This window comes from Candoia aspera, chromosome 4 (genome assembly GCF_035149785.1).
Source record: "Candoia aspera isolate rCanAsp1 chromosome 4, rCanAsp1.hap2, whole genome shotgun sequence".
Lineage (NCBI taxonomy): Eukaryota > Metazoa > Chordata > Lepidosauria > Squamata > Boidae > Candoia > Candoia aspera.
Window position 1 is genome coordinate 31,175,473 of NC_086156.1, and position 25,599 is coordinate 31,201,071.

The 25,599-nt window shown below is 36.2% G+C and overlaps 1 protein-coding gene across 2 annotated transcripts in view; it reads left to right on the forward strand.

The window, feature by feature from the left end:
- Nucleotides 1–25,599, forward strand: part of HDAC9 (histone deacetylase 9) — a 284,421-nt gene that overhangs the window by 47,456 nt on the left and 211,366 nt on the right. For both annotated transcript variants that reach the window (XM_063303735.1, XM_063303736.1), the window contains exons 4-8: nucleotides 834–960; nucleotides 2,013–2,134; nucleotides 13,504–13,635; nucleotides 15,205–15,317; nucleotides 25,386–25,508. In XM_063303735.1, coding sequence (XP_063159805.1) covers nucleotides 834–960; nucleotides 2,013–2,134; nucleotides 13,504–13,635; nucleotides 15,205–15,317; nucleotides 25,386–25,508 — 617 coding nt within the window. The remainder of the gene's footprint in view (nucleotides 1–833; nucleotides 961–2,012; nucleotides 2,135–13,503; nucleotides 13,636–15,204; nucleotides 15,318–25,385; nucleotides 25,509–25,599) is intronic.

A 25,599-nucleotide genomic window follows, 5' to 3' on the forward strand; every position in this document is an offset into this window, starting at 1 on the left:
TTTAGCTTCTCAGGGTGTTTCCAGTGATTCCGTTTAGTGGAGAGGACTAAAATTTTACATATATTTTATATGGTGGGAGTTGAATGTGGAAATGGATGCAGATGGAAATGTTGATGAGGCCAAATGGCTGTGAGTTGCCTCCTCTGATTCAAATTATATACTTATTAGTTCAAGAGATCAGTTATGGTTAAAAAGAAAAAGGCAATAGCAGCATGAAACTAATTCCAGTTGAAAATGTCTCCTTTAATGCTAGAAAGCATTTGCACTCTCCATTGGTTGAAGAATTTCTAAAGCATTTATTTCCCTATTAAATGCATAGCATTGTGCTTCAAGTCACAAAACCAGGAGTGTACCCAAATCTAATGTTACTTATTTGTTAGATTTATATCATGCCTTCTTCATGGAGTTCAGGATGGAATACATAGTACTTCTTCCCTCAGTTTTCCCCCAACAACAACTCTATGATGTAAGTGAGGCTGAGACTGACTATCGGGCTTAAAATCAGCCCTTGAGCTACCATGATTGAAACTAGACTTGAACTTCGGATTCCTCAGCATTAGTCCATCTCCCTTAACTATCACACGACACTGGTTTTACTTTGATTTGTTGTATGGCTTGATTTCAGTGATAAAAAGATACACTATACAATTTTCACCTACTTTCTCCCTTTTGCCATTATTTTATTCCTTTTGTTCTGGGTATAAACCACAATAATTGCTCATATTAGATAAACTGGTTTGGATACACATTTGGATCACAATCAAAACTAGAAAGCTGAAACACTATGCATGGCCATATTTGAGTGGAATGATATAAAATGCTATATGTTTTAGGAGCAGTAGCCAGTACTGAAGTGAAGCAGAAACTTCAAGAGTTCCTACTGAGTAAATCAGCAACAAAAGACTCACTATCTAATGGAAAGAATCATTCCACTAGCCGGCACCCCAAGCTCTGGTACACGTATGTTCATCCTTTTATATCTTAAGCCCTTGGTATTTAGTAAAAAGACTACTCTCCATAAGGGATACAGTGAATTTGTAACCATATGCTATTCGGTATAGCGGAATCAGCTGCTGCAGCTCCCTGCCTATTCCCTTCTGTGCCACTTAAGCCAGCCTCTTTTTTGAATTAAGATGAAGAATTATGTTCTATGAATATAGTACTGTTGATGTAAAAGTCAACTATTTGTCCCATTGGCTTCTCTTAATGTAAGGTGTGGGGATACAATATTTTATTCTTCCTCTTGGACTAAAAAAATATTTGGGATCATGTCTGGGAGAGGAATTGAGACTTGAAGAAAAAGGCCCCCAGACCCTGCCTGGCCTATTAATTAGAGGTTTCCCTTTTCGCATAAAAATAAGAACAAAATAGTATTATGACTCTGTACAATAGATTCTTCTAATGTTAAATCCTTATAAGAGTTGGTTTCCAAATTATGTTTATATGAAAATTATCTTGCATGTTTTTAATGAAAACTTTCATAAGATGATGATCTTGATGATGATGATGATGGTTGTACTCAACACATTGGGACTGATAGTCTGGCATGTATGGTCAGAACTTGTCTTTTCACAGAATGACTGATATGTAGGGCAAGGGCCAATCACAAAATACCCATTTAGCAAAAGATTGCCACTCTCTCTAGAGTAGTGTTTCTCAACCTTGGCTGCTTTAAGATGTGTGGACTTCAACTCATTGAAGTTGAAGTCCACACATCTTAAAGTTGCTAAAGTTGAGAAGCTACTAAAATTAAAAAGGTTTATAGAGGTCTTTCCTTTTCATGCAAGCTTCCATTAAAAAAAGTTAAAACAATAAAATTAAAATCAGGTGGCAGGAACTTGCCTTTTTCCAGAGGACATACCTCCAGTCTTCATGAATTATTGGGAGAGTAGAACTGTTATGACCCTTAGGTCTCTGGACATTTTGAAGATATAAGAGATAATACAGCAAAATCATTTCTAAATTGTGGCTTCATAAGCAATATTAATCAATGACAACTAACTTTTCTATAGGGCTGCCCACCATACCTCACTGGATCAAAGTTCTCCTCCCCTTTGTGGGACATCTCCTTCATATAAATACACATTGCCAGGAGCACAAGATGCCAAGGATGATTTTCCACTCCGCAAAACTGGTGAGTGGAATAAGATTATTTTAAATTCCAGCTTAATTCTGTAACCAAATTAATTCTGATTTGATCATAATATATTAATAGGTAATATTTGAGGTGACTTTAGCTAAATCATGGATTATCTATCCTCAGTGGGAAGCTTGTTTTTCTTTCCATACCAATTGCTGGTTATGATTACATTGGTGGAGAATATGATGATGATGATGAAGATGAAGATGATATTTTTATCCTGCCTTTTTTTATAGATATTTTAGTCAGGTCACGGCAACAAACATGCCTCATACTCCTGCCTCATACTCCTGCCTCCTCTTTTCCCAGCAACAGCAACCCTGTGGGATGGGTTGGGCTGAGAGAGAAAGATGGACACAAAATCAGCCAGCTGTCTTTCATGCCTAAGGGAAGCCTAGAACTCACTGTCTCCTGGTTTCTAGGCCAGCACCTTAACTTCTACACTATACTACACCAAACTGTGTGCAACCTAAGATATAAGGTATAATGTAGGACTTGTGATTTAACGTATTTAGTGGGTATAGGTGTGTCTGAACCCCTAATTGGGGTTCACTACTAGGCTTGATGCAGTGGCTAGGAGTAGAAACTTCTCAGCAGCAGTTTTTTTAGATCTATGCCTCTCTTAGTTAGTTAAGGCCTCTCAGGAGATGATATCTGGTTAGAACATGAGTGAATGAGAGAGTAGTTCTTCCTGCCTTGATGAAGGTGGTGGTATGCTGCCTTCTCAAAAGTATTATTGGACCCAATGGCTCTGGACAATTTTCATCCAGTCTCCAACCTTCCCTTTATAGGTAAGGTTGTTGAGAAAGTGGCCAGGTCGCAGTTAATGGGGTTGCAATTTCCCAGACAAATTTGGTGCACAATTTGGGTTTTTCCCTGGACTCAGTTCTCAAAGAGCACTAGCAACTGTGGCTAGGAAGGCTTTTGTAAGATTACCAATTTCCCACTCATACCTTAATTATTTTGTGTGTGGACTATTGTAATATACTCTACAAGGGTTTGCCCTTAAAGGCCAGTTGGAACCTACAACTGGTCCAGAATGCAGTGGCACAAGCAGTTAGGGATGTGCCTCGGTACATACTTATTTCAGACTCTCCAATAATTTTTGAAGATGCTTTGCTTCTAAAAAGAACAAATTCAGTGCCTGTTTAATTGTTGGGCATTGAAAATGGCATTCATATTTCAGGGAATCTGAAAAAGCTTTAGGTCAAGAAAGAGATTAAATGTGTATAACCTGATTACATACCTATAATAAGAACAAAACTTGTCCATTACCACCCCTCATTCTGCAGGACTCTTTTGAAAATACTGTAGCCACTGATGGATTGAAAAATCTATTACAGTTGAAAAATCTTGGCCCTTTGGACCTTAGAGGGGTATAGGAATAGAGTAGCTGAATGGGTCTGAATAAGGTCTGTGTTATGTTACAATTCCTCCTAAAATTTTGATTAATACTTTCAAGCATAGATTGAACTGTAGAAAGCATGGTTCAAAATGATGGCAGAAATGCTTTGAATCTAGGTTGAGCACAGCACCTCTCTGCTATTAATTAAAGCAATGTCTTCAGCATGAACTAAAAAAAAATACGTTTTGGTTTTAAGAAGTCAACTCATTAAAGCAATTCCTAAAGCAGGGTTTTTTTTTCTAGCTGATGTGTAAGCCTGAAAAAGGAAGTGGCTGCTTTAATGAAAAGCAGAGAGGTACCATTCTTGCATATGTACGAAGTCCAAAGAATTTAACAATTATTTTTGGAGATATTATATTCATGGATATTTCCATTTCTAAAGGATCTTTTTTCTAATAGATTTATAAACCGTTCAGTTAACCAGTCTAATGCCCAAACTGAAAAACATGGAAAGCTGTGAAATACTTTTTCAAGGCTGTTTTTTTAACAGTAGTTTTATATATGCAAAGAGATAAAGAATTAAAAGGACTCCCTAAAGGCTACTTTTTATTATCTTTTTCCCCACTCCAATATGGTGACCTTTTAAAATGTTAAAAGTGTGTTCGTGTGTGTGTGTAATTTGCTTTCCCATTTTAAAAAGCTCCTTTGAAAAGCATTATCAATATTTAAGAAGTATAACATTGTTGATTGGTAAAGCCAAACATTTTCAAACATTTTAACAGTATTGTTCTGTATTGCAGCTGTTAATACTTTTACATCTCCATGGGGGTTTCAAAATATTCTTTAATTCAATTCTCATTGTCTATATTCGAGCTACAACATAATTAAAGGCAGATGTTTTCTATACATTATTCCAAATATTTGGGCACACCGCACGTCAGCTGCAGAGAGAATACACATCTATGAGATACTTTTTAAAAACCCAGGGGTGAGAGAAAAGAAGAATGAACTCATTTCATTTTGGCTACTTCTGTAATCAATGCAGTTATATGCAGAATTTTAGCATAGTAACTACTTTTTTAAAGAAAATAATGGGGTTTTTTTTCCATCATAGCTTTATCAGTTGGCTGGCATTCTACATATATCTTGTTTAAGTAATAGAGACTGGTTCCTAACTGGAGGGGGACTAATTTCAGCCCTCAGCAACATATTCACAGAGCTTCTAATGAGTGCTTGACAGTTTTAGAGGAAAAACAACCGGAACCAGGATGACACAAGTGAAATGACCCTAAACTGATCAGGGTGGCTATAGGGCACCCCTTAGGCAAAGGGGACATTCTGGAGCCTACTTCATCCTCATGGGACCATTCCTGACAAAGTTGTCCCATGAAACATTCACAGAGAGAGGGAGAAGCAGGTTCTTTTCTGGCAAACGTTTGACCTTTGTCACAAGAGTGGATTTTTCCTCCTTATCCTTTTCTTTGAGCTATGAATGGCGAGTGTCACTTGTTTCTGATTGAGCCAATCAGTGTAGGGTTTTCATCTAATTTTGAAGAAGTTGCTTCATCAGCATTGGGCTTTGTCTGTAGGATTCAGAGAAAACAAGGAATCTCTGTTCTTACCTCTTAACTATGAAACTCAAATTACGTGATTATGAATAAAAAGCAGAATATATGAGTTGAAATGTCCATTGTTTAAGAAGCTTGGTTATTGATTCTCTGCTGCTGTTTTGTCCTGTTGCCAATTGTAATCAAGAAGGCAGAATTGATGGTTTGCAAATGTTGCCTAAATTTGACCTGTCTATACAGATACAAAAAGAAGTTTTATTATAGGAATGAATAGGAATATAGGGAGTCAACTTGGGGGAATAAAGAATTAATTAATAGTCTGCCAGACTATTTCTAAACAAGCTGAAGTCTGGTTGGAGTAAATATATTCTGTGAGTGCAAGATAACTCAGTAATAGCCAGGTGAATACATCTTTGAGGGTAATGAGGGCAGACTGTACTGAGATTGCAGAATATATCAAGGTGTAGAGGAAGGAAGGAATCACAGGGACAAAACAGGTTGTGGAAATTCAAATTGTCCTCAAATATGACATCATATTTTTCAAAGATTCTTCTTCCAAAATAACTTCAATATTGTATCAAAGCCAGCCTTCAGCTGGAGAATATAAGTGGAGCATATTGCTTTGAGTTCTGTTTCTTTATCATTTATAAAATCACATATTAATTGATCACCACTTTCTATAAGAAAGAGATTTTTTTTTCATTTTATAAAGTCAATAATACAAATAAATTAGGGCAACTTTCTTCAATATGGTGCTCTCCAGCCATGCTGCCAGACAGTTTGATGAGTTGTCCCCACACATCTGGAGGGATTCGAGCTGGACAATGTGATGAAAGCCAAACTGCAATTTGAAATTGATGTTAAGTGATTGGTATTGTCAAAATGATATTGAAAAGCTTTTCTTTGATCAAGCACCTTGTGAAATATTTCATAGTTGAGAATCAAATGTATATATTTCCATACAGTTCTTCTATAGTTGCAGCTACCTCTTAGTCCAGTGCTTGTTCAATTTTTAGTTGTTGTTTCGTTTAAAGCAGAAACACCCCCATTTATTTATTCATCATATCACTCACCTTGTGAAAAAAAAAATCTCAAAAGCTCAAGCTCTGCACAACTGTGAAGTTGCTGGGATTTCTAAATATTTCCTTCCCCTTTCAGGAGGCTGCAGATTCTGACAGTCTGATAAAGTAGTGTAAGCATAAGGACAGAATCCTGTAGAGCCCCACAAGAGTAAGGCAGATCCCATTTGCTACTGAAAGAAATTGCACATGGGCATTTCTGGTCTGTACAACACAAACTCTCGTCTTAGAGGAGAACACAAAGCTCACCCTCTTGGTCATGGCTATGCATCAAGACTTTTAAAACAGACCATGTTGGTTATTGATAAAGGATGTTTTCCAAGTTATGGAGAAGTTTACATTAAATATGTGCTCAGACTCACAATTGTTATTAAGGATTCATTCTGCCAAGCAACTTGTCTTGGCTAAAGCCAGTAAGTATTTTGGAGCTCTTTTTGAATAATGGCACTAGTTTTATAGTACTTTCTTGATTTTCTCATGGGAAAGTAATATAAATGAGAGTGATTCCTCCCAGTTGGCTTTCAGTGTTAGCAATGCAAATCATGCTGAAATTGTACATAATTCTCTTCCAAAGGAAAGGAAATAGCTTTTCAATAGTTTTCCTCAGTGTCCCATTGACTTATGGTGGTATACAATTAAGTCTGTAAAATTACTCTACCAGATGGAAAGTTATGCTGTGCATGAAGCTAATTAGGTCAAGCTTATTTAATAATTCAGATTATAAAATCCAAATAATAAAGTAATTTTATCTTAATTAAATTCTGTAAGGAGGCAATAATAGATAACATTGTCACTTTTGTCTTTAATATTTATAAATGTTCATTTCTTTTCAAGCAACTCAAGTCAGCATACATGGCTTTTCCCATGTTATCCCCACAACGGTCCTGTAAGATAGGCTAGGCTGAATAGTAATGATTAACACAAGCTCACCCAGGGAGCTTCATGGCTGAGCAGGGATTTGAATCTTAATTTCTCTAAATAACTCTGCAGGTAATATTTTATAAGAACCAGGGCAACTATTTATTTATTCATTTATTTGTAGATGTTTCTCCCCAATCCTTTCTCTGTGCATGAACTGGAAGTAGAGTTGCTATAGAAGAAAAAATCCTGATCATAGCAAATCCTGGGTCTCCCCATAGATGGGGTGTAGCTTCACCTACTTGGCCTACCCACTTGTAGCCGTTAGAAGCATACTCCTCAAAATGAAGTGTGGTCTCTGTCAGCAAAATATTACTCATCCCTGCTCTATTTTTTTTTCCAAGCCAAAGGTCAGGCTTATCCTTTAAATAACATGTTGGGGTCTGAATTCCCCAAAATAAGATTGGGCCAAATCAATGGGTTGGACTAAAACAACTTAACAATATCACTCTGTCAGAACTGCTTTTCATTTGGAGAGCCAACCAGTTGGGTTTCAGTATGCCACAATGACAAGACAACCACCATCTGAAACTTTTTAGTAGGGTTTAGTGTTCCTATATGGCAGATCACAATTTGATGTTTTGATGAGCTCATGCCGTTCAGAGTAATTTTGTAAGAGCAGGATTATCTCTACCCCTCTTTTTTATCTTTCTTTATTATTCACTTTCAATTTACTATTATTTATTTGATTCATAGGGCCACCTATTCTTAATACAACAGCATAAAATAAAGTAATTCCAGATAGTAAAATTGGATGTAAGAACAGATAAGAAGCAAACATGTAACTTAAGTCAATATTCCTTGACTTTTGCTTTGAATTTTTCCTTGTTGTAACTGTCCTTGTTATAAAAGCATAACATCACTATTTATGGGAAATGGTTACACTAAATTCCAACCCTGTTTTCCTGTCTAATTTTTGCCATTGTTGTGAAATATTTTTCATTTGAAGAATAATTCTTCATATTTATATAAAGGCTTCATCTTTTCTACAGTAGCATAATTTAGATAACCTCAAAAAAACTGTCATCCCCCTTTTTGCAAATAATTGAAATGCAGCATATTTTATGCATGCATGCATTTAAGAGATTTATATGCCAGCCAACTTTTGTGCCATAACTCTGGGTGACTCACACCAACAGCAATAAGACAAATAATAAAAACCGCATACACACCCCAAAACCCCAACTCCTGGTGCCCAAATCAATGCTCCCCAATACATAAACAATCATAATCAACCTGTCCCAATGCTTGGTGGAAAAGCCAGCTTTTTATGGCCTACTGGAAGGCTAGAATGGTGAGGGCCTACTGGATCCCAGGGGGATCCACAGAGGGATCCACAGGATCAGAGCTATTGTCTGATATGGTGGAGCAGGCAGATACTCTCAGGGAGACTCAGTCCCTCAGATAGCTTGGCTATCTGATATGCAGGGCTTTAAAAGATAACCAGCAGAATTGTGCCCAGAAAGAAACCACTTTATTCTGCACCAGTTGTAATCTCTGGATGGTTTTCAAGGGCTGCCCCATTTTGAGCACATTGCTGCAATCAGACCAGGAAGTGACCAAGGCACGAGTAACCATGAGCAAGTCTTCTTGGTCTAGGAATGCTATGGACCCCATCAGCAAAGAAATTTCATCTAGCGGGGTCCAGGAGGCAGGCCTTCTCTACAGTGGCGCCCACCCTTTGGAATTACCTTGCCCCCGGAGTTGAGATGGGTTTCCTCACTCTCGGACTTCCGGAAGAAACTGAAGACCTGGTTCTGCTGCCTTGCTTGGGAGGGGGAGAGCGACAGCTCCACCTGGGAATGGCTGGCGCCATAGCGCCCCTTAGTGATTGTGTTCCACCTCCACTTGGATTTTATATTCATTTTCTATTTATATTTTAATGGTAACTTAGGTGGATATGTTTTTAGTGTCGTTTTATTGTAAACTGCCCAGAGTCCCCCATTGGGGGAGATGGGTGGTGACATAAATCTAAATAAATAAACAAACAAATAAATAAATAAATTGATAGCTAGGTAATTATAACTAGAAGGGCAATAAGAGCACCTTGGGTCTGAAAACTTATTCAGGATGGGACTTCTCCCTAGCTGCTGAAAAGCTTTTTCTCAGGGCCTGAAGGATTATTCCACATCATTTAGGTACCAGTACGGAAATACATACTCAAGGGACATAGAGAACTACAAATTCAGTTCTAAATGCAAATCTAGTCAAAGTTAGAGATGACCTTGCTGGGAAATCTGATATTGCAAGATTGAAAGAGACATAAGTGATACTTTATTGCATGTTGATGGAGAAAATAAAGCTATGTGAGAGAGGGACAGACACGTTGTAAAAATATTAAAACAGAATTGCCATAGCTTTGATGGGCTGGTGCATTAGAACAGAATGTTAGAATATTTACTTAACAGGATATATTGCTGACGACTCAGTTCTCTTAGTGTTTTACAATAAAAACAAATTTAAAATTAAATTAATAAATTGCTAGAACATCAATTAAATTGTAGGTAAAATTAATGATTAAAATTAATAGTTAAAAGCAACAATTAAAAGACTCTCAAATATCCAGGCAATGCATTTCAAAGAGCAACAGTAGAGAAAGCTCAATGCTGAGTCACTGTCAAACAACTTCATGGATACCTCAAATGCTCTTAAGTGTTGAGATTCAGGGAGCAAGAGGCGTTTGCTGAAATAACCTGGATCTAAGCTGTGTAGGGTCTTAAAGATAATGACCAAGACTTTGTCTTTTGCCTAGAAATGAATTGGCAGCCAATGCAGTGCTTTAAGCATGAATGTAATATGGTTTCTTTGCCTTGTTCTTGATACCAATTGGACTGCTGACTTTCATACCAACTGGAGCTTTTGGTCTGAACAGAAAGGCAATCCCGTGTAGAATACATCAGTATATAATGGGTACCAGCAAGTGCATCACAATTTCAAGGTCATTATATTTATTTATTTACTTACTTACATACTTATCACATCAGTTTATATCTTGTTAGGTGATTAGACTCAAAACAATTTACTTATTTTATTGTTTTTTTATTATTGTAATTAAAATAAAAATCTTTATTATGGTCACAAAAGAAACTAAAACTAGAGAAAATAAGCAACTTTAATCCCTAAAGGAATGATGAAAGAGTGTAGTCTTTGTTGCCTTTCTAAAAGGTAGGACATTAAGGTCTCCCCAAGCATTAGGTGGCAGACTTTCCAAAGGACTAGAACAGGAAGAAGCTTGCTTCTTCACTCCCATATTTCTAGCTTCCTGAGGATGGAAATGTGGAGCAACTCCTGACTAGGCCACACTAGATGGGAAAATTGTATTCAGACCTGATGGTACTGGAGGAAATCTGAACTCAATGTGCAGTTTTATATGTGATAAACAGCACTTGAATTTGACCTGGAAAAAGCACCCAACGCAGTGCCAACAAGACTGAGGTAAACCAACTAAATGGCTCTAACTCAGCAGACTGGTTATGGTATTCTGCAGTGGCTGAATTCTCCAAGTCATCTTCTAAGACAGCCCCAATGTCCCTTAAGAAACCATCATTCAACCCAGCTATCTAGATTATTACATTCTGGTGTCCAATCTTTCTTTTTTAGGAAAGGTGGTGGTCTTGCAACTACAGAGATTTCTGGAAAAATTGGTTATCTAGACCCATATCAGTTGAGATTCACATCTGGGTATGGAATTGAAACCAGAGTAGTTGCTCTGCTAGATCACCTCTGACCAAGGCTGAGATGGAGGAGTGTGACTGTCCTGGTTTTGTTGGACTTTTTACTAGCCTTCAGTAATGTTGGCCATGGTATCTAGACTTCTTGCAGGGTTGGGAGTTATTCTTCCTGAGTAGCCAACACCAAAAAGTATGTGTCTGGGGAAACAGTGTACAGTATGTCTGGGCTAGATTGGCCAAATGCTCAGATTGTCCATTATAGGGTTGCTTGCTATTAATCATTTACATGAAGCTGCTAGGTGAGGTCATTCATTGATACAGAGTGAAGTATCATCAGTACACTGATGATAGCCAGCTCCACACCTACGCTGAACACTAATAGGCTGGAATAGTGTGAATCCAAAGACCTTCTCAGTCTGAATATGTTCCATCTATAGCTCTGGTTATGTAGAGAATTAGGGAGATCACCCTGAGGAAAAAGTAGTATTTGGAAGAGACTCCGGCAGGCTCCTCCCTGATTCACTGGGATATAAGATGGAGAGGAGGTAAAGTGCAATCAGGCTTGCAAGGTTTATGTCGGCCCTTTGGGATAAACCAGATCAGGAAAGAGAGTCCTCAGAAGACTAGAATTATACTTTACTCAGATAGGCTATAGTAACAGAATTTTGAAAGCCTGGTTGTGCTTTACCTCCCCGCCCTCTTATTATCCCTGTGAATACCATCTTGTTTACCAGTACTCAAGGAATGTTTCAGCTTCTTTTCTTATATAATGATTCTTGCCTATTTCCTTCAAGGTCCTCTCCCTGATTCTCTACAGGTTAGGATTGTGCTCCCATATGGAGCTAGTTCACAATTTTGTGCTTCTTCTGGACTCACACTCCTGCTTGAACAGTAGGCGGAGGACATGGCCAGGACAGCCTTTGCACAATTATGCCTAGTGCATCACTTTTGTCCTTTTGCTTAATCAGGACACATAATCACTCATTTATTTATGTATTTATTTGTATTTGATTTGTATAGCCGTCCATTTCACATATGTGACTCTGAGCAGATTACAGTAAAATAGATAGGCATATGTATAAAATACGTAATATAAAATAAAAACACATGGCAGCTGAGTTTCATAAAATAGCCATCAACAAAGCCAAGAGATGGGCTCTATCACACTTCTGGGGCCCCAGGCCTGGGCACAAATCCAAATTTTAGGGCCTTATGAAAGGCCGTTAGGGTCGGGGCTAACTTAGTCTCAGGTGGAATGATGTTCAACAGGCAGGCACCACTCATACCCTTGTTACCTTAATGTTGGAGGTTTGCAACCTCCTTGAAGACTGTTGAAGGAGGCTTAGCCTTGTACAGCATGCAGCCATCTGGGTAGTTATCATGCCTCTAAATTTACCCACTTAACCTCTACTCCAGGAGCTTCATTGTCTGTCAGTTAGCTTTGGGGTGAATTCAGAGTGCTGATTATCATGTTTAAAGCTCTACATGGTATAGGACATGGATGTCTTCAAGATTACCATCTGAATCAGCCTTTGCTGAAGGATTACCTTCTCAATATTAACTTCTTCAAGATTACTTTCTTCTTCAAGATTACTTTCTTCTTCAAGATTACCTTCTGAATTCAGCCTTTGCTGAATCTGCTAATCCAGTGAGAGCAGGGAGAGAAGGCTTGCTGAGGGTCCCATCTCTGAAGGAATTCTACCCACAGGGATCCTTTAACCAAACCTTTTCAGTGGTGGCCTCCTTCTGTAGATCAGCTTGCCCTTGCAAAATCGAATCAGCACTTTCCTGGTGAATTTCCACAAGGCTGTTAAAACATGTCTCATTGACAGCACAATAGGGGATGATGAGATTGGACCCGTCCTTGGTGGATGACATTGTTGCTGCTTTTGGAATGGATGGGTGGAGTTAATATAGTTATAATCTTACGGTGTTTTAATCTTTTTTCTGATGATTATGCATAGCTCAGAGCCTGTAGGAATGGAGTATTACTGAAACAGGTAAGTAAATAAGTACATTTACTTTTTAAAGAAATATATAGGGATATTAGAGTTTATCCTGCTTTTTGTTGTTCACTTGTGATCATTACCATCAACTTAATATATATTCTTTAAGTATGCTTTTTTCACTTAAAAAATAATAAAACAACATTGGTGCATTTTTGGGAAACGAATAAAGTAAAAAAAAAGTTTTGAAAAATATTTTATATCAGGGTTTGGCTTTCCAGATTTTGAATTCCATTTTTCCTCAGCCCTATCGACATGGCAAATGTGAGATATGATGGGAATTGCAAGTAATATTATTAAAAAGACCACATGTCAGATACATCTTATATAAACATGTAGAATTCATAAATCAAAGCTGATTAGGAGTCCAATAAGCCAAAGGTTTTTTCAGAAGAACAAGCTAATCATGGCTTGTTCTCATTTTGCTGGTGGTTTATTCTTTCTAAATTGGTATTTGTAAATTTATTGGAGGCTTGGCCAGAAAACAGAAACAAACCAGGAATGAGATGAGTAAATACAAACCAAACATTCTATCACTCATTGCATTAAGCCATATGTGTAAATAGATGACATGAAACTGTGGTTTCAAATAGTCGTTTAGACTTATGTATGTGAACCTGTCATTATTTAATCCTCTATATAAACTTGCCTGATGACCATGTTGCCAAGTTGGAAGTTGTAGACAAACATTGCAAATCTGGGAGGGCAACAAGTCCAAGAAGGAAGCCTTGCTTGTTTGTAGTCTCTAATGATAGATATGGTGATCTTATTCTCAGCCTCCGAGCCCAACTTGAAAGTTCGCTCCAGGTTAAAACAAAAAGTAACAGAAAGGAGAAGCAGCCCTTTACTCAGAAGGAAGGATGGAACAGTGGTCTGCTCATTCAAGAAAAGATTATTTGAGGTGACAGGTAATGGATTAGACTGGAAATATCATGTCTAAATAAATATTATTTAAATTATTACTTAAATAAATACTATTATTATTATTAATTATTATTTTAGAGTAAACCCTAGAGTAAATCCCACTTCTGAAAAATGAGTAGGATAAGTGATTCACAAGAAATGTTTCAGACCTAACGTAAGCATGAAGTACCTCCTCCTATATGTTAAAGATGGCCATCCTTTTCCAGGATTCCATTCAAGGCTTGAAAAAAAGATACTGCTATTCTGCTGTTTTAAGAGTCACTTTAATTAATGGATTTTTAAAAAGAAATAGCATCTTTATTTTCTAGCTTGTGTAGAAACCTGAAAAAAATCAGGTTCCTTTAATGGACAGCAGAGAGGTACCATGCTTGTGCTTGCATGAGAACTGAAGCAGTTGTCAATCAATTCAGAGTCACAGCCTTAGTAAATAACTCATTTAAAGGAACCAAATGATACTGCATCAAGATTGTTTTTGTAGACAGTGCTTATGAGCCATTTGTTTATTCACTTCTTAGAAAATAAATGGCACTTTATGTTTGCATGATGCATGGTATTTATAAACATACCATTATATGGAATACTTATTTATTCAAATTGCTGTTTATTGAATTTATATGGCTCAGAACAAGTTATAACAAGTAATTTTAATATAGAACATGGAAATAGACTCTTAGTTAATTTCATATGCATCCTGCAACTGAAACAGTTTTAGAGAAACAAACTGCTTGATAAAAATTAAGTACATTTAATGTAGTTGGAATAAGCCTTTTAAAAAGAGGCTTATTTTTAAAAAGAGAACAGGTAGAAAATGAAACTTTCTATTTATTTTGTGGTATATGATTTGCATGGAAACTCATGATAAAATACATTTTGTCCTGTTTGATCAGCTCATCAATTATATCTTCTTTGTCTATATTAAGAGTTTTAATTAGCTCTTTAATCTGTTCTTCAACAGTGGTTTATTGTTTTGCCTAACCATGTAACCTTAAAAAAGCAGAACTTTTTATAGCAAAACAAAGTATGATATAACCATTAAGATGCTATGTTAAGGTTTTGAAGATGCCTGCTTTTCCCTTAGAATTTACTGACTGAGTTGCACTGCAAATGAGGTATTGTTTTTTATTAGTTACTCATATAAAGGCCGGTTCACAACTGAGTCCTCCAGGGGTTTATCCAAACAGCCTAGGAATGGCAGCAGGCCTCATGAATTGATGACATGTTATCTTGACCTTTGGGAGTCCAGTATCTCTATCATGCTGGTCTCTTACAGAGGCAGCAGAGAATGCAGCCAAAGGTACTTCCTTTTCCTTTACTCATTAGGAACTTTTTTTTAGTCTTTTGCCTACCACTGAGAAACTTGCCCATCTTGGAGGGGGGAAAATATTGCTCAAGTAATAAATTGTGGGTTTTTGTGCATTAGAAACATTATGAGGTAAAGAAAAATTGTAACATGAATAAAAGAATACATTGTATGTGCAACTTATTCTCTGTTGTAGCTGAAACTTTCTGATTACCTTTCCTACTTATTTTTATTTCCTTTACCAACCTTCTAGAGTCATCAGTAGGTAGCAGTTCCCCAGGATCAGGTCCTAGTTCACCAAGTAATGGCCCTACAGGAAATACAGAGAATGAAACATCAGTATTGCCATCAAATTCCCAAACTGAGGTAAGAAAAGAATGGTTTCACATATCTGGTAATTGGATTACTGGACTGACCTTGAAAATCACCAAAAACTGCAACTAGTCCAAAATGCAGTAGCTCAAGCAGTTCTGGGTGCTAGGTAATTTATCATGTAACATTTGTGCTTTGAGAACTACACTGGTTATCATTTTGTTTCTTTAAAGTTCTTTGTGGTTGTTGCAGTGGACTCTGCCTATCCTTTTAAATCTGCAAAATAAGTTTCCCTCTGGGTTCCTACCTTTGGGCAATGTCATCTTCAGAGATCTCAGGTTTGGGCCTTCTCAACTGCCCCCCTCCCCTCTTTGGAACAGCTTCCCTCCCTTGTTAGACTGGCCACAATGCCATTAAGACCTGATGGTTTCAGCGGACCTTGAGTCTGAAGGGTTGTTTCTGTCTCTCCTGGGGGAATGATTGTATATATGGGTTATGATTGTTTCTTGGCACTTGGGAAATCTATACTGTTCTATTCGTATGTTTTAATTTATAATCTTATTATTGTTTTGGAGGTCTAAGCATCTCAAAGTCATACATGATTGGAGCAGCGTACAAGGATGGATGGATGGATGGATGGATGGATGGATGGATGGATGGATGGATGGATGGTTGGTTGGATGGATGGATGGATGGATGGATAAAGGCCTTTTGCTGGACACCTATGGACACCTTGTCCAATATTTTTCCACCATGAATAGAAGTAGGTAAATGGCCTTATTGGTAGATAAGAAGAAAAACAGTAGTGAATCTTCAGTGGTATCAATCAGGGCAATCACAAGCATAATTTTCCATAATATCTAGGGTGAAGATAGTGGCAAATGCTTATTGCATATTCAAGCACAAGCAAGCAAGTGTAGCCTTTAGCAGCTGTCTAGAAGTGCCATCTCCTGATTCTGATGCTACTAACTGTTCCAAAACTGTCCTGTGGACCAGCGGTATATAAAAGTGCAAAAATTAACATCTAAAATATTGGGATGCCAAAGTAGACTGCCTTTAATGATTAAAATTAACTTCTTCTAGTCTCAGATACGTCTCTATTGCTTTTATCTAAACATTGACATAATGGGAGGAAAATGAAACAGCAAATTTTCCAGAAATTTAAAATCTAAGGTTGTAGATATTTAAAGTATTATACTAGCAGATAGGTCAGCACTAAGCAATTTTACTCATATTCTATTTGGGTAATATTATAATACGTTGTAATGAAATCTTTTTGATACAAACATAGACCACAGTTAACCAGAAACTTAATAAAGAATATACAGTATATTCCTTGATATTCATGCCTTAGGGGCATATAAGTTTTTAGAAGCCTACATGCAACGCATATAACCTCAAAATATATAACAATTCAGATACAGCTGCATGCAATCTAAGTATCTAAATAACCTTGATTTAAACCAGTTTAGTTTTTTTTATTTTACTCAGTTGTTGTACAAAATGGAAATTACATGTCTGGCTAAGTGCAGAGCATTCAAGCAATGCTTACCTGAGAACAGGAAAGTAACTTACCTGGCTATTCATTGGGAATTTAGTTTAATTGTTGATTTATTTTGAAATATGGTCCGTGCTATTCTTTATATAAGACCATTATGAAAGAAAAACTCCCTTTATATTATAACTTTCACTGGCCAATAGTAAGATTTTTTTTCCTGATACTTATAGGACTCAGAATATGTTTGTACTGTACAGTTAACAATCATTTGATTTACATTCAAATTTAGTATGTCAATGTTGTCTTAAGTTTTAATTTATAGTATGTCTGCACTATCTATAAATCCTGAGAAAAGTGGCATTGAAAACATTGCAAGCGTACCTTGATTTTGAGTTCAAACTAAATATTGATAAAATGAAAGTGACATTGAAGGGTCAGTAGCTGAGGTTCAGGAGAAATTGTTTTTCAGTTTCATGGAATAAGGAAAATGAACATATTTAAATTTATCAAAGGCATTACATTTATCAGAAACTTCTCTCAGCTCAGTTCAAAATCAACATGGTATTTATTAGCTTTCCTAACCAGCAAGCAATAAGGGTTCATTTGTTTTCTTCTGATCCTCGTTGATAATGTTGGCACAGGTCTATTAATGATACTTCACGCTTGCCAATTATTTCATTGCTGTGAATTGTATTTCATTACTCATACTAATTTTGTAGATTCCCAATGTTTGTTAAAAATCAATTATGTTTGCATTATAAAAGGTTAATGTTTGTTTATTTGAACATTATATCTCGTAATGTTTACATACTGTTCAGGACAACTACCGACATAATATCATCTCCTACTCCCCAAAAGAACGGTTAGAAGAAAGAAGTGCTTTATCACAGATACAGTTGGTAAAATAAAAACCAACTGTCAGATGAAATTTATACTCCATGGGGACCATGCCTGCCTAAATAAGATCTTAAACACTCTTCCCAAAAGGCCAGTGTAGCCTTTGGGGAAGGGAGTCCCACAGTTTAGATGTGGCTACTGAGACAACCTCCCCCCGCCCACCAATCAACTGGACTTCCACAAACAATTATATGCATGTATGTGTAGTTAGGATGGAGATGTCTTTTAGCAACTGGACTACTTAATGTTGATTAAATAATTTAAGATAACATTTGGAACCATCAAAAACCTTTGCTGGAGAAATACTACTTTAGAAAAGAGTAGTTACAAGTTGCTCTGGAAAGCTAATGGGACTCTTTCTATCTACACTATGAAGCAGCTTGCTTGCTCTGTGGCTGTGATATTTTCAACACACAAAAAAATCTATAACTAGAAGGTTAAGGGGAGAATCAGAAAGTACTTAATATTACATACATCCCAAATGTTGATCAGAAGGCAGTAGTTCAACTTAGTATTGATATACTTCATTCATCTGATTCAATATCATCTACTCAATTTAAAACTTCTCTCCAGACTTGGAAAATATTATGGTTTGAACCTGAGATCTGTTGCATGCAATCATATGCTGTAACATGAGTTGTTATCCCTCCTCATGTGAATTAAATTATCAGAAAATAAAGTTATATCTTTTTAAAAATTAAATGGTTCTCTTTAGATATGCTAACAACAAGGCAATCTGGTGACACTTCTTATTGTTCTGCAAAGCAGAACAAAATGCAACTGTTTACATGTTCTGTCAAGATGTTTTAAGTCTCAGGATTCCCCTGCATTTTGTATGGGTACTTTTTTTAAAAAAATGCATGGGGCTTTATCCAAACACCATGTATGAGTGAAAGAAAAGGGGGACTCTCATAAGCACCATTGGCATAGATGCACTTTCTGGGTTGGTGGGGCACTTGCAGAAGATGGTACGATGAATCCCTGCCATCTCAGTTTAAAAGGATAGGTAGGCACATGATAGGCAAGAGGCTAACATATTTTTGCTAGCCATCAGGCAAATTACTTAATGCTTAAATATGCAGATAATGATTATATGTAGCTGTATTCCTGGACTCGGATTCATGTACTGTATAAAAAAACTTATTAAAACTTACTAAAAATGTAGTTTTTCCCTGCATAAATCTACTGTTAAGCATATAATTTGCACTGTGTTGCTTTCTATTAAATTCAATGGAAAAATGGAAAAATAGAAAAACATTTACAAAACTACAACCTGTGAAATATTTTGATTAAAAAAAAAAGCATAAGGGAAAGTAATTTGTCAGATAGAAAGCTAAAGGGATAATTTCTTCAGGTCATTGGCAGGACACTAACCTCTGAAGACTGCAAAACTCAGTTCAGTCTCCAACAGTGACTTTTTCTAATAACGAATTAATTGTATGTGTGAACTCTGATCCAAGGGCAGGCGTGTGACCTTTTCGCACTGATAAGTAGCTTCTCTTTGGCCCAGAACAATCCCCTTCCCTAAAAGGTTACATTGATAGCTAACATGTGGCGTTTTTGACTCATAAAGCTCTGCATAAGGTTCCAGGAAGTTAAAACTGTAGAATTTCAAAATACACTAATCCATACAGCAGGACTTTCAGCTCAGAAAGTTTAATTGAGATAAGAAAATAATGCTGCATCATCTGTTAATTCCTGAGCACTGAAGTCTTCTGAGAAGATTGTGTTACTTTTCATCATGTTGAGCAATAAAATGGATTGGAGTTTCTCCATTATGCTATAACAATTAAGAAATATTTTCTCATAATCCAGTTTTAAGTATCTTTTAAAGCTTTTTTGGAAGGGGGAAAACATGTTTGCAGGCCTTTAAAAATGATGTTAATTGGTGAATATTAAAACAAAGTAATTTACTATTATAATAATATGGTATTATTTTAAACTGCTGTTTAAAGGTTGATTAGGGAACAAGGCCGTCATTTAATGGTACAACATTTGTTGTGCATGCAGAAGATCTCAGCTTCAATCCATGGTACCTGGATGCTAAGAAAGACTTTGGTTTGAAATATCACAAACCTGCTGCTAATCAGGGAAGAAAATAGTGACCTAGATACACCAATGGGTCTGATTCAGTATAAAGATTTTCCTCTGTTCCATTGTTGTTTTAACTATGCATTGATTGTATAGAAATACAGTCAACGCACTTACTAATATATTGCATTAGGATGGTTGGGTCATATCAGTCTCAGGTTTGCAGTGTTTTAAACAATGTGACTTAAGATTTTAGGAAAAGCATATATTGCATAAAAAACTTTCAAGTAGAACTGTTGATTTCAACTGATTGTCAAAAAGATGCATATTAAATAAATTGGAAGAACATAATTGCTTATGTTCATGTAAGTAGCTCCCACATTTCCAGGTTAGGTACATGCGTCCACCGTATTGAATTATTTTGATTGTAGATCTTCTTAATGGAGATAAATAACAAAATAAATAGTATAGAGAGGAATTCTTACCTAGTTGTCTCCCCAGTGTTCTAGTGTTATATTTGGCAACAGTTCTTGGGGGGGAGTATTTTGTTATCTGAGCCCCTATCAACACTCTGAATTGTTTATATTTCATTATAATTCCTATAATGAGATCTAAGTCAGTTTGATACAGTGTATTACAGGTTGTAATGTTTAATTAGTCAGATTAAATGATTTACAATATTTTGATCAATTAAAAAGGGCCCCCAATTTTGATTTCTATTTTTAGGCACAAAAATTGAAGTGCATAAGACAACAGTACTGTGAAAAACAGTATTTAAATACAATTTTGGTGGGGAATTTTTTTTAGAAAATGCAAATTAGTCTGGAAATGAAACAGAATGGATATGATTGAACATATGCAAAACTATATGGAAATAATAAACATCTATCCCTCACAGAAATTTGCTTTCAGAGGCTCTTCACATAGACATGAACATCGAAAAGTGCTTCAAAAGGTATTTCAAAACAGAAGTTTATAATGCTAAACTTTACTGGCAGCTATTGGCCGGAATTTTATACGGTGAAACCGCAAGTTTTCAATTGTGCTTTTTTCAGCTGTTTCATTATATCTGTAGGTAGCTTATAGTTATATTGTGTCCTTGCAGGTGGAAATGTTTTTCCAGACATTGTACATTTGAGCTGAGTAGGCTTTCCGTTGTGGGTTTAAGAAAAAATAAGTAGTAAAGGCTACCTAAGATCAATTCTCCATCAGAAACAAAAAATCCTAACATTTTGAATAATAGGTTAGGACTGTTAAAAAATCATTAATCATCATGTGATTGAGTTCTCTTAATTCCCAATCTCATACTCTTCATAAAATGGTTGGGGCATTTTTCATGTTACCTTCCTATTTGAGGAGATGTGCACATGACAGCCAATAATACAAAGAGAAAGGCAGAATGCTGTGACAGGAAATTCTCAATAATATTAACAATCAGGCTTTGCTACAGAGGTTCCCTTCCATGAAGCACCTTTCTAACTGTAACTACTAAAACAGCAAAATACTTTTAAATGTCTGTCATTTAGAGCATATTGTTTGGAAGCATGTTTTAAATGTTTTCTTAAATGTCTATCATTTAGTATACTGTTTGGAAGCTATGGTTTAAATGTTTTCTGAAATTGCATTAGCAGATAATTTCTTCCCACTATAGTCCTACTGGGGGGTTACAGGGCTTATAATCTCAAAGCATATTAGGCAGGAGTAATCCTTCCAGCAACAGAAACACCACCACCACCACCACCACCACCATATTATGGTTGGTCACTAAGTCAGCCAGATGTTTAGACTGATTTGTCATTTTTTCTCCACCTATCAAGTCCTTCCCAAGGATCAGGGATAGGCAGATGTTGTTTTTTAATAAGATTAAAGGTATTGTCGCAGGATGCAAGCTGTTCCACGTAAAGCTGACTTTTGTCAATTGACTGATGGTGATTTTGTCAATCCCAATGGTGTTCAAGTGGTGCTCCAGGTGTTTTGGAATTGTACGGAAGTCGCCTATTATTATTGGTACTATCTTTGCTTTCTGCCACAGTCATTCTACTTCTATTTGCAGGTCTCTATATTTTGTGATTTTCTCCAGTTCTTTTTCTTCTGTTCATGTTATTTTATTCATTCATATATACTATTCATATTCATATATTACTATTACACCGTTCCAGGTATAATTTCTCTGCTGTGTAGCTCAGTAATGTTTCACTTTTTGGACTATAGCTCATTATCTTTGAGAATTAGCCATATTCGGTGGAGGTGATGAGATCCTACCATATCTGAAAGACTACAGGTTAGCCATCCACAATGTGTGAATGTGTGTGTGTGAGAGAGGGAGAGAGATGTAGGTTTGAAATTTAATCAGATAATTTTTTATCAGTAGCAGATTTCATATTAATTATTTTAAATGTAATTGTTTACAAATCAGTGGGTGCAGAGGTACTTCTTAGTAAAAAGTACTCTTACCACTTTTCTTTGAAAAATAAAATTTACTTGAGTATCTGTGAAGATTTCCTTTGAAATATAAGCAATTTTTAATACATTTCCTCTTTCTCCCTCCTGAAGTTATTCAGGTTCTGTGCTCCAATTTACATAATAAAAACATGTATGCTAATTGCTTTCCCTGCAAGTAGTATTGTATCTACATTTGGCTGGCAATAGTATTAGTTTACTGTTTAAATAATAGTAAATCAATAAAGTTAGCTATAATAATGAATGTTATTTGTGCGAGAACTTTTAATATATTTGTATGCAAATTCAGTTGGTTAAATTATTAAAATTAATACTACTGTATTAATTAACAGTGCAATCCTATACACATTTACCTGGAAGTATGCCTTGATATATTCTACGGCACTTATCTTCTAATAAGTATGTGAAGGATTACGGCCTAAATTTCTATAGACCGGAGCTATGATTATTTAAGTATGTATGTAGTTATTTACAATAACTAAAACATCTTATCTGTACACAACTGTAGTAAGAACACTCAGGGAACTTGGGAAAGATGACTCCGTAGAGAAGGTATACAAAACGTCTGCAGGCCGTGCATCCTGACAATACCTCTTCTGTGGCCTCCAGGCAATAGTTGGGAAGAGGTTTGCCTGAAAGTGCTGGTCTTTTCAGACAGTTCTGGAGCAAAGTGGTTACCTTAAGTCTTGCAGGCACAGAACTCCTAATTCCCTTGGGGTTCGGTGTCTGTCTTATATACATAAGTCTAGCTTACCTTTTTAGCTTTTTAAACTGCTTCATTATTTAAATGGGACTAGACAAGCATCAGAATTTATTGAAGTATTCTGTTTGTTTGCTGTAGTTTATTGTGCACATGTTAAATTAAGAGCTACACATGAATTTCTTCTTAGATTTTTATCTTAAATGGCAACTGCTCGAAGGCCAGCAAGCTAGTATGTACAGCAAGAAAAACCTTCTTTTTAAAGGTCTTCTCTATAGGCCACATATGGTCTGAAATTTAGATATCATTGCGTAGAATATAAACATCGAATCATCAGTCGTTGGTCAAAATTGATGGGAGAATTTGACTTAGTAGTGTAAATCATAATAGATGGGGAAAAAAAGAAGTTTCTGTACATTAAGCCAAATAATTGATCCATCTTATTATTATTTCTATTGAAAAACAGTAGCATTCCAGGATTCTTGCAGGAATATTTTCATGCCCTACATGGGCATGCTAGGGATTGAACTTGGGACATTTTGACTGCGTGCATGCTTTACTACAGATCCACAGCCCTTGCCTAAAAAGATGCATCTGAAGTTCTTCCCTGCACAAAACTTTCTCATTAGGGCATGACATTTTGTGGCTTCTTCTGATCTGTGTTGCCCAAGAAAACATGCCTGGCTCCTTATCCTCTGCAAGTCATGTGACATTTCCTGGACAGCCAAGCGACCACAAAGGATAGCCATTCATTCCACTGGAGATTGTTGTGCTGTGCTTTACACCATTTCAGAATGGCTGCTCTGGACTATTACTGGCAGAGCAACTATGATTTCTTTTTAACTAAACACACACTGAATAGTACAAAGTGTGTCATTAAAGAGCATTCAAGCTTTAAAGCTTAGATTTAAGTATCATTAATCATATATTTCTAAGTCTTGACATTAAAGAAACATATTAAATAATATACTTAAAATTTCACAAATGTGCAATGATTGTTTTGAGATTTAAAGAAAGAAAACAGATTTAAAACATTTGTTACACAATGTATTAATTGAATAAAAAAACAGTTCACAAACTACTGTAGCTCTTGCATGTTTTCAACATCTATAAAATATAAACAGCATCTCACACAGAATTATTCTATTTTATTTTCACATGGCTGTGAATAAAAATACTTTACGCTGGTGGGTGTTTTCAGTGTAATTCTAATGGATGACCTATATAGACAATTCCTTTATTATGTCAATGATAGGTTTAGTCTCCAAACAAACTCTATGGGAAGGTTATGTTTTGGAATAACATCCTGTGTTTTTGTGCTGTTCAACTCTTTAGTGACAGTCTGAGGTTGCATTGTATTAACTGTAGGTATTTTCCAGCGTTAATTGATATCCCAGGTTTGTCCAGAGGAAAATCTACAGCTCCACACAACATGCTTGACAAGTTATTATATTTATTTTAGTCAAAGCTTGAGTGCACAGGATCCCTCATAGAGGTGGTCTATTATTGGAGTGCCATATGCTTTTTGTTTGGGAAGAAAGCAGTCACTGTGTCATACTGTTACAGAGGGTATTCTTTTTCAAGGATGTTGTTCCCTTGAGGACCATATCATGCCAGAGTTCCAAAGTCCAGTAAGACCTTTTGCAGCTCTTATTGTGTAAAATGTCTGGGACGGAGGGAAGAGTTAAACAATAACAACAAAAAAGGTAATTCTAGAAGTTATAGTAGACCACATGTTGAAGAACATGGATGTCAGAAAAGGAGAGGGCAAAATTAACATTTTCATTAAGAAAATGCAATAACCTTCAGAAAAGCATGCCCAGAAAAGCAACTCTCTGACTCCCTGTTTCATGCTATCTGACATTGAGTGACTAGACTATTAAGAAACTATTTATATATGGCAAAGAGGACTTCATATTGTGAAAGGGCATGTTATATTATCTTAGATACAAATGAGGAAAAATAGTAATACTTTATCTAATTCTGGTATTTTGGGTGATACCTGAAATTAAAGTCATATACCTTATGAGCCCTATGGGAAGAATTGGAACAAAATAACCAATGCACAATGTATGTGCTTAGATAAATAGTACTACCATTATAGATGATCAAGAGAAAGTGGCAATTCCCAGCTAATGTCAGGCTTGCAGTATTTATTATCCCTCAACCACCCCCAGCACACCAGGTGCCAACAAAATACTTGACAACTCTGCTGAGTTTTGCAGTTCCAAGCAAGCAGAATGAGCAAAAAGTAATGTTCAGATTAACCTATTACACTCCAAATATACTGGAAATAAACTCTCTGAATTTCCAGTAGGATGTGGATTGATTGTCCATTCAGTGTTCTGATGGCTTGAATTTAATAGCCGTATTGGTGGAATTGTGTTCTAAGAATTGTGAAGCAAAGTCTTCCATTATCAAGATTTCGGTGGAAATTACTAGTGTGAAAGAGAAATTATTCCTCTTGTTTGTCCAACACAGATATGGAAATATCCTTGGCTAGTCAGACATGATCTTTTTTAAAAAATTTCTACAGGATATGGTTCCACAACATCGCATTCTCATCAATGAAGAATCAATGAACCTTTTGAGTCTCTATACATCTCCTTCTTTACCTAACATCACTTTAGGACTTCCGGCAGTACAACCACCACTCACAGTAAGTGACTGGTTTAGGGGTATTTTTGTTGGCTTTAGTCAAGATGTGTTAGCTTTTTTGTATTCAATCACATATTCTTAAGACATTACTT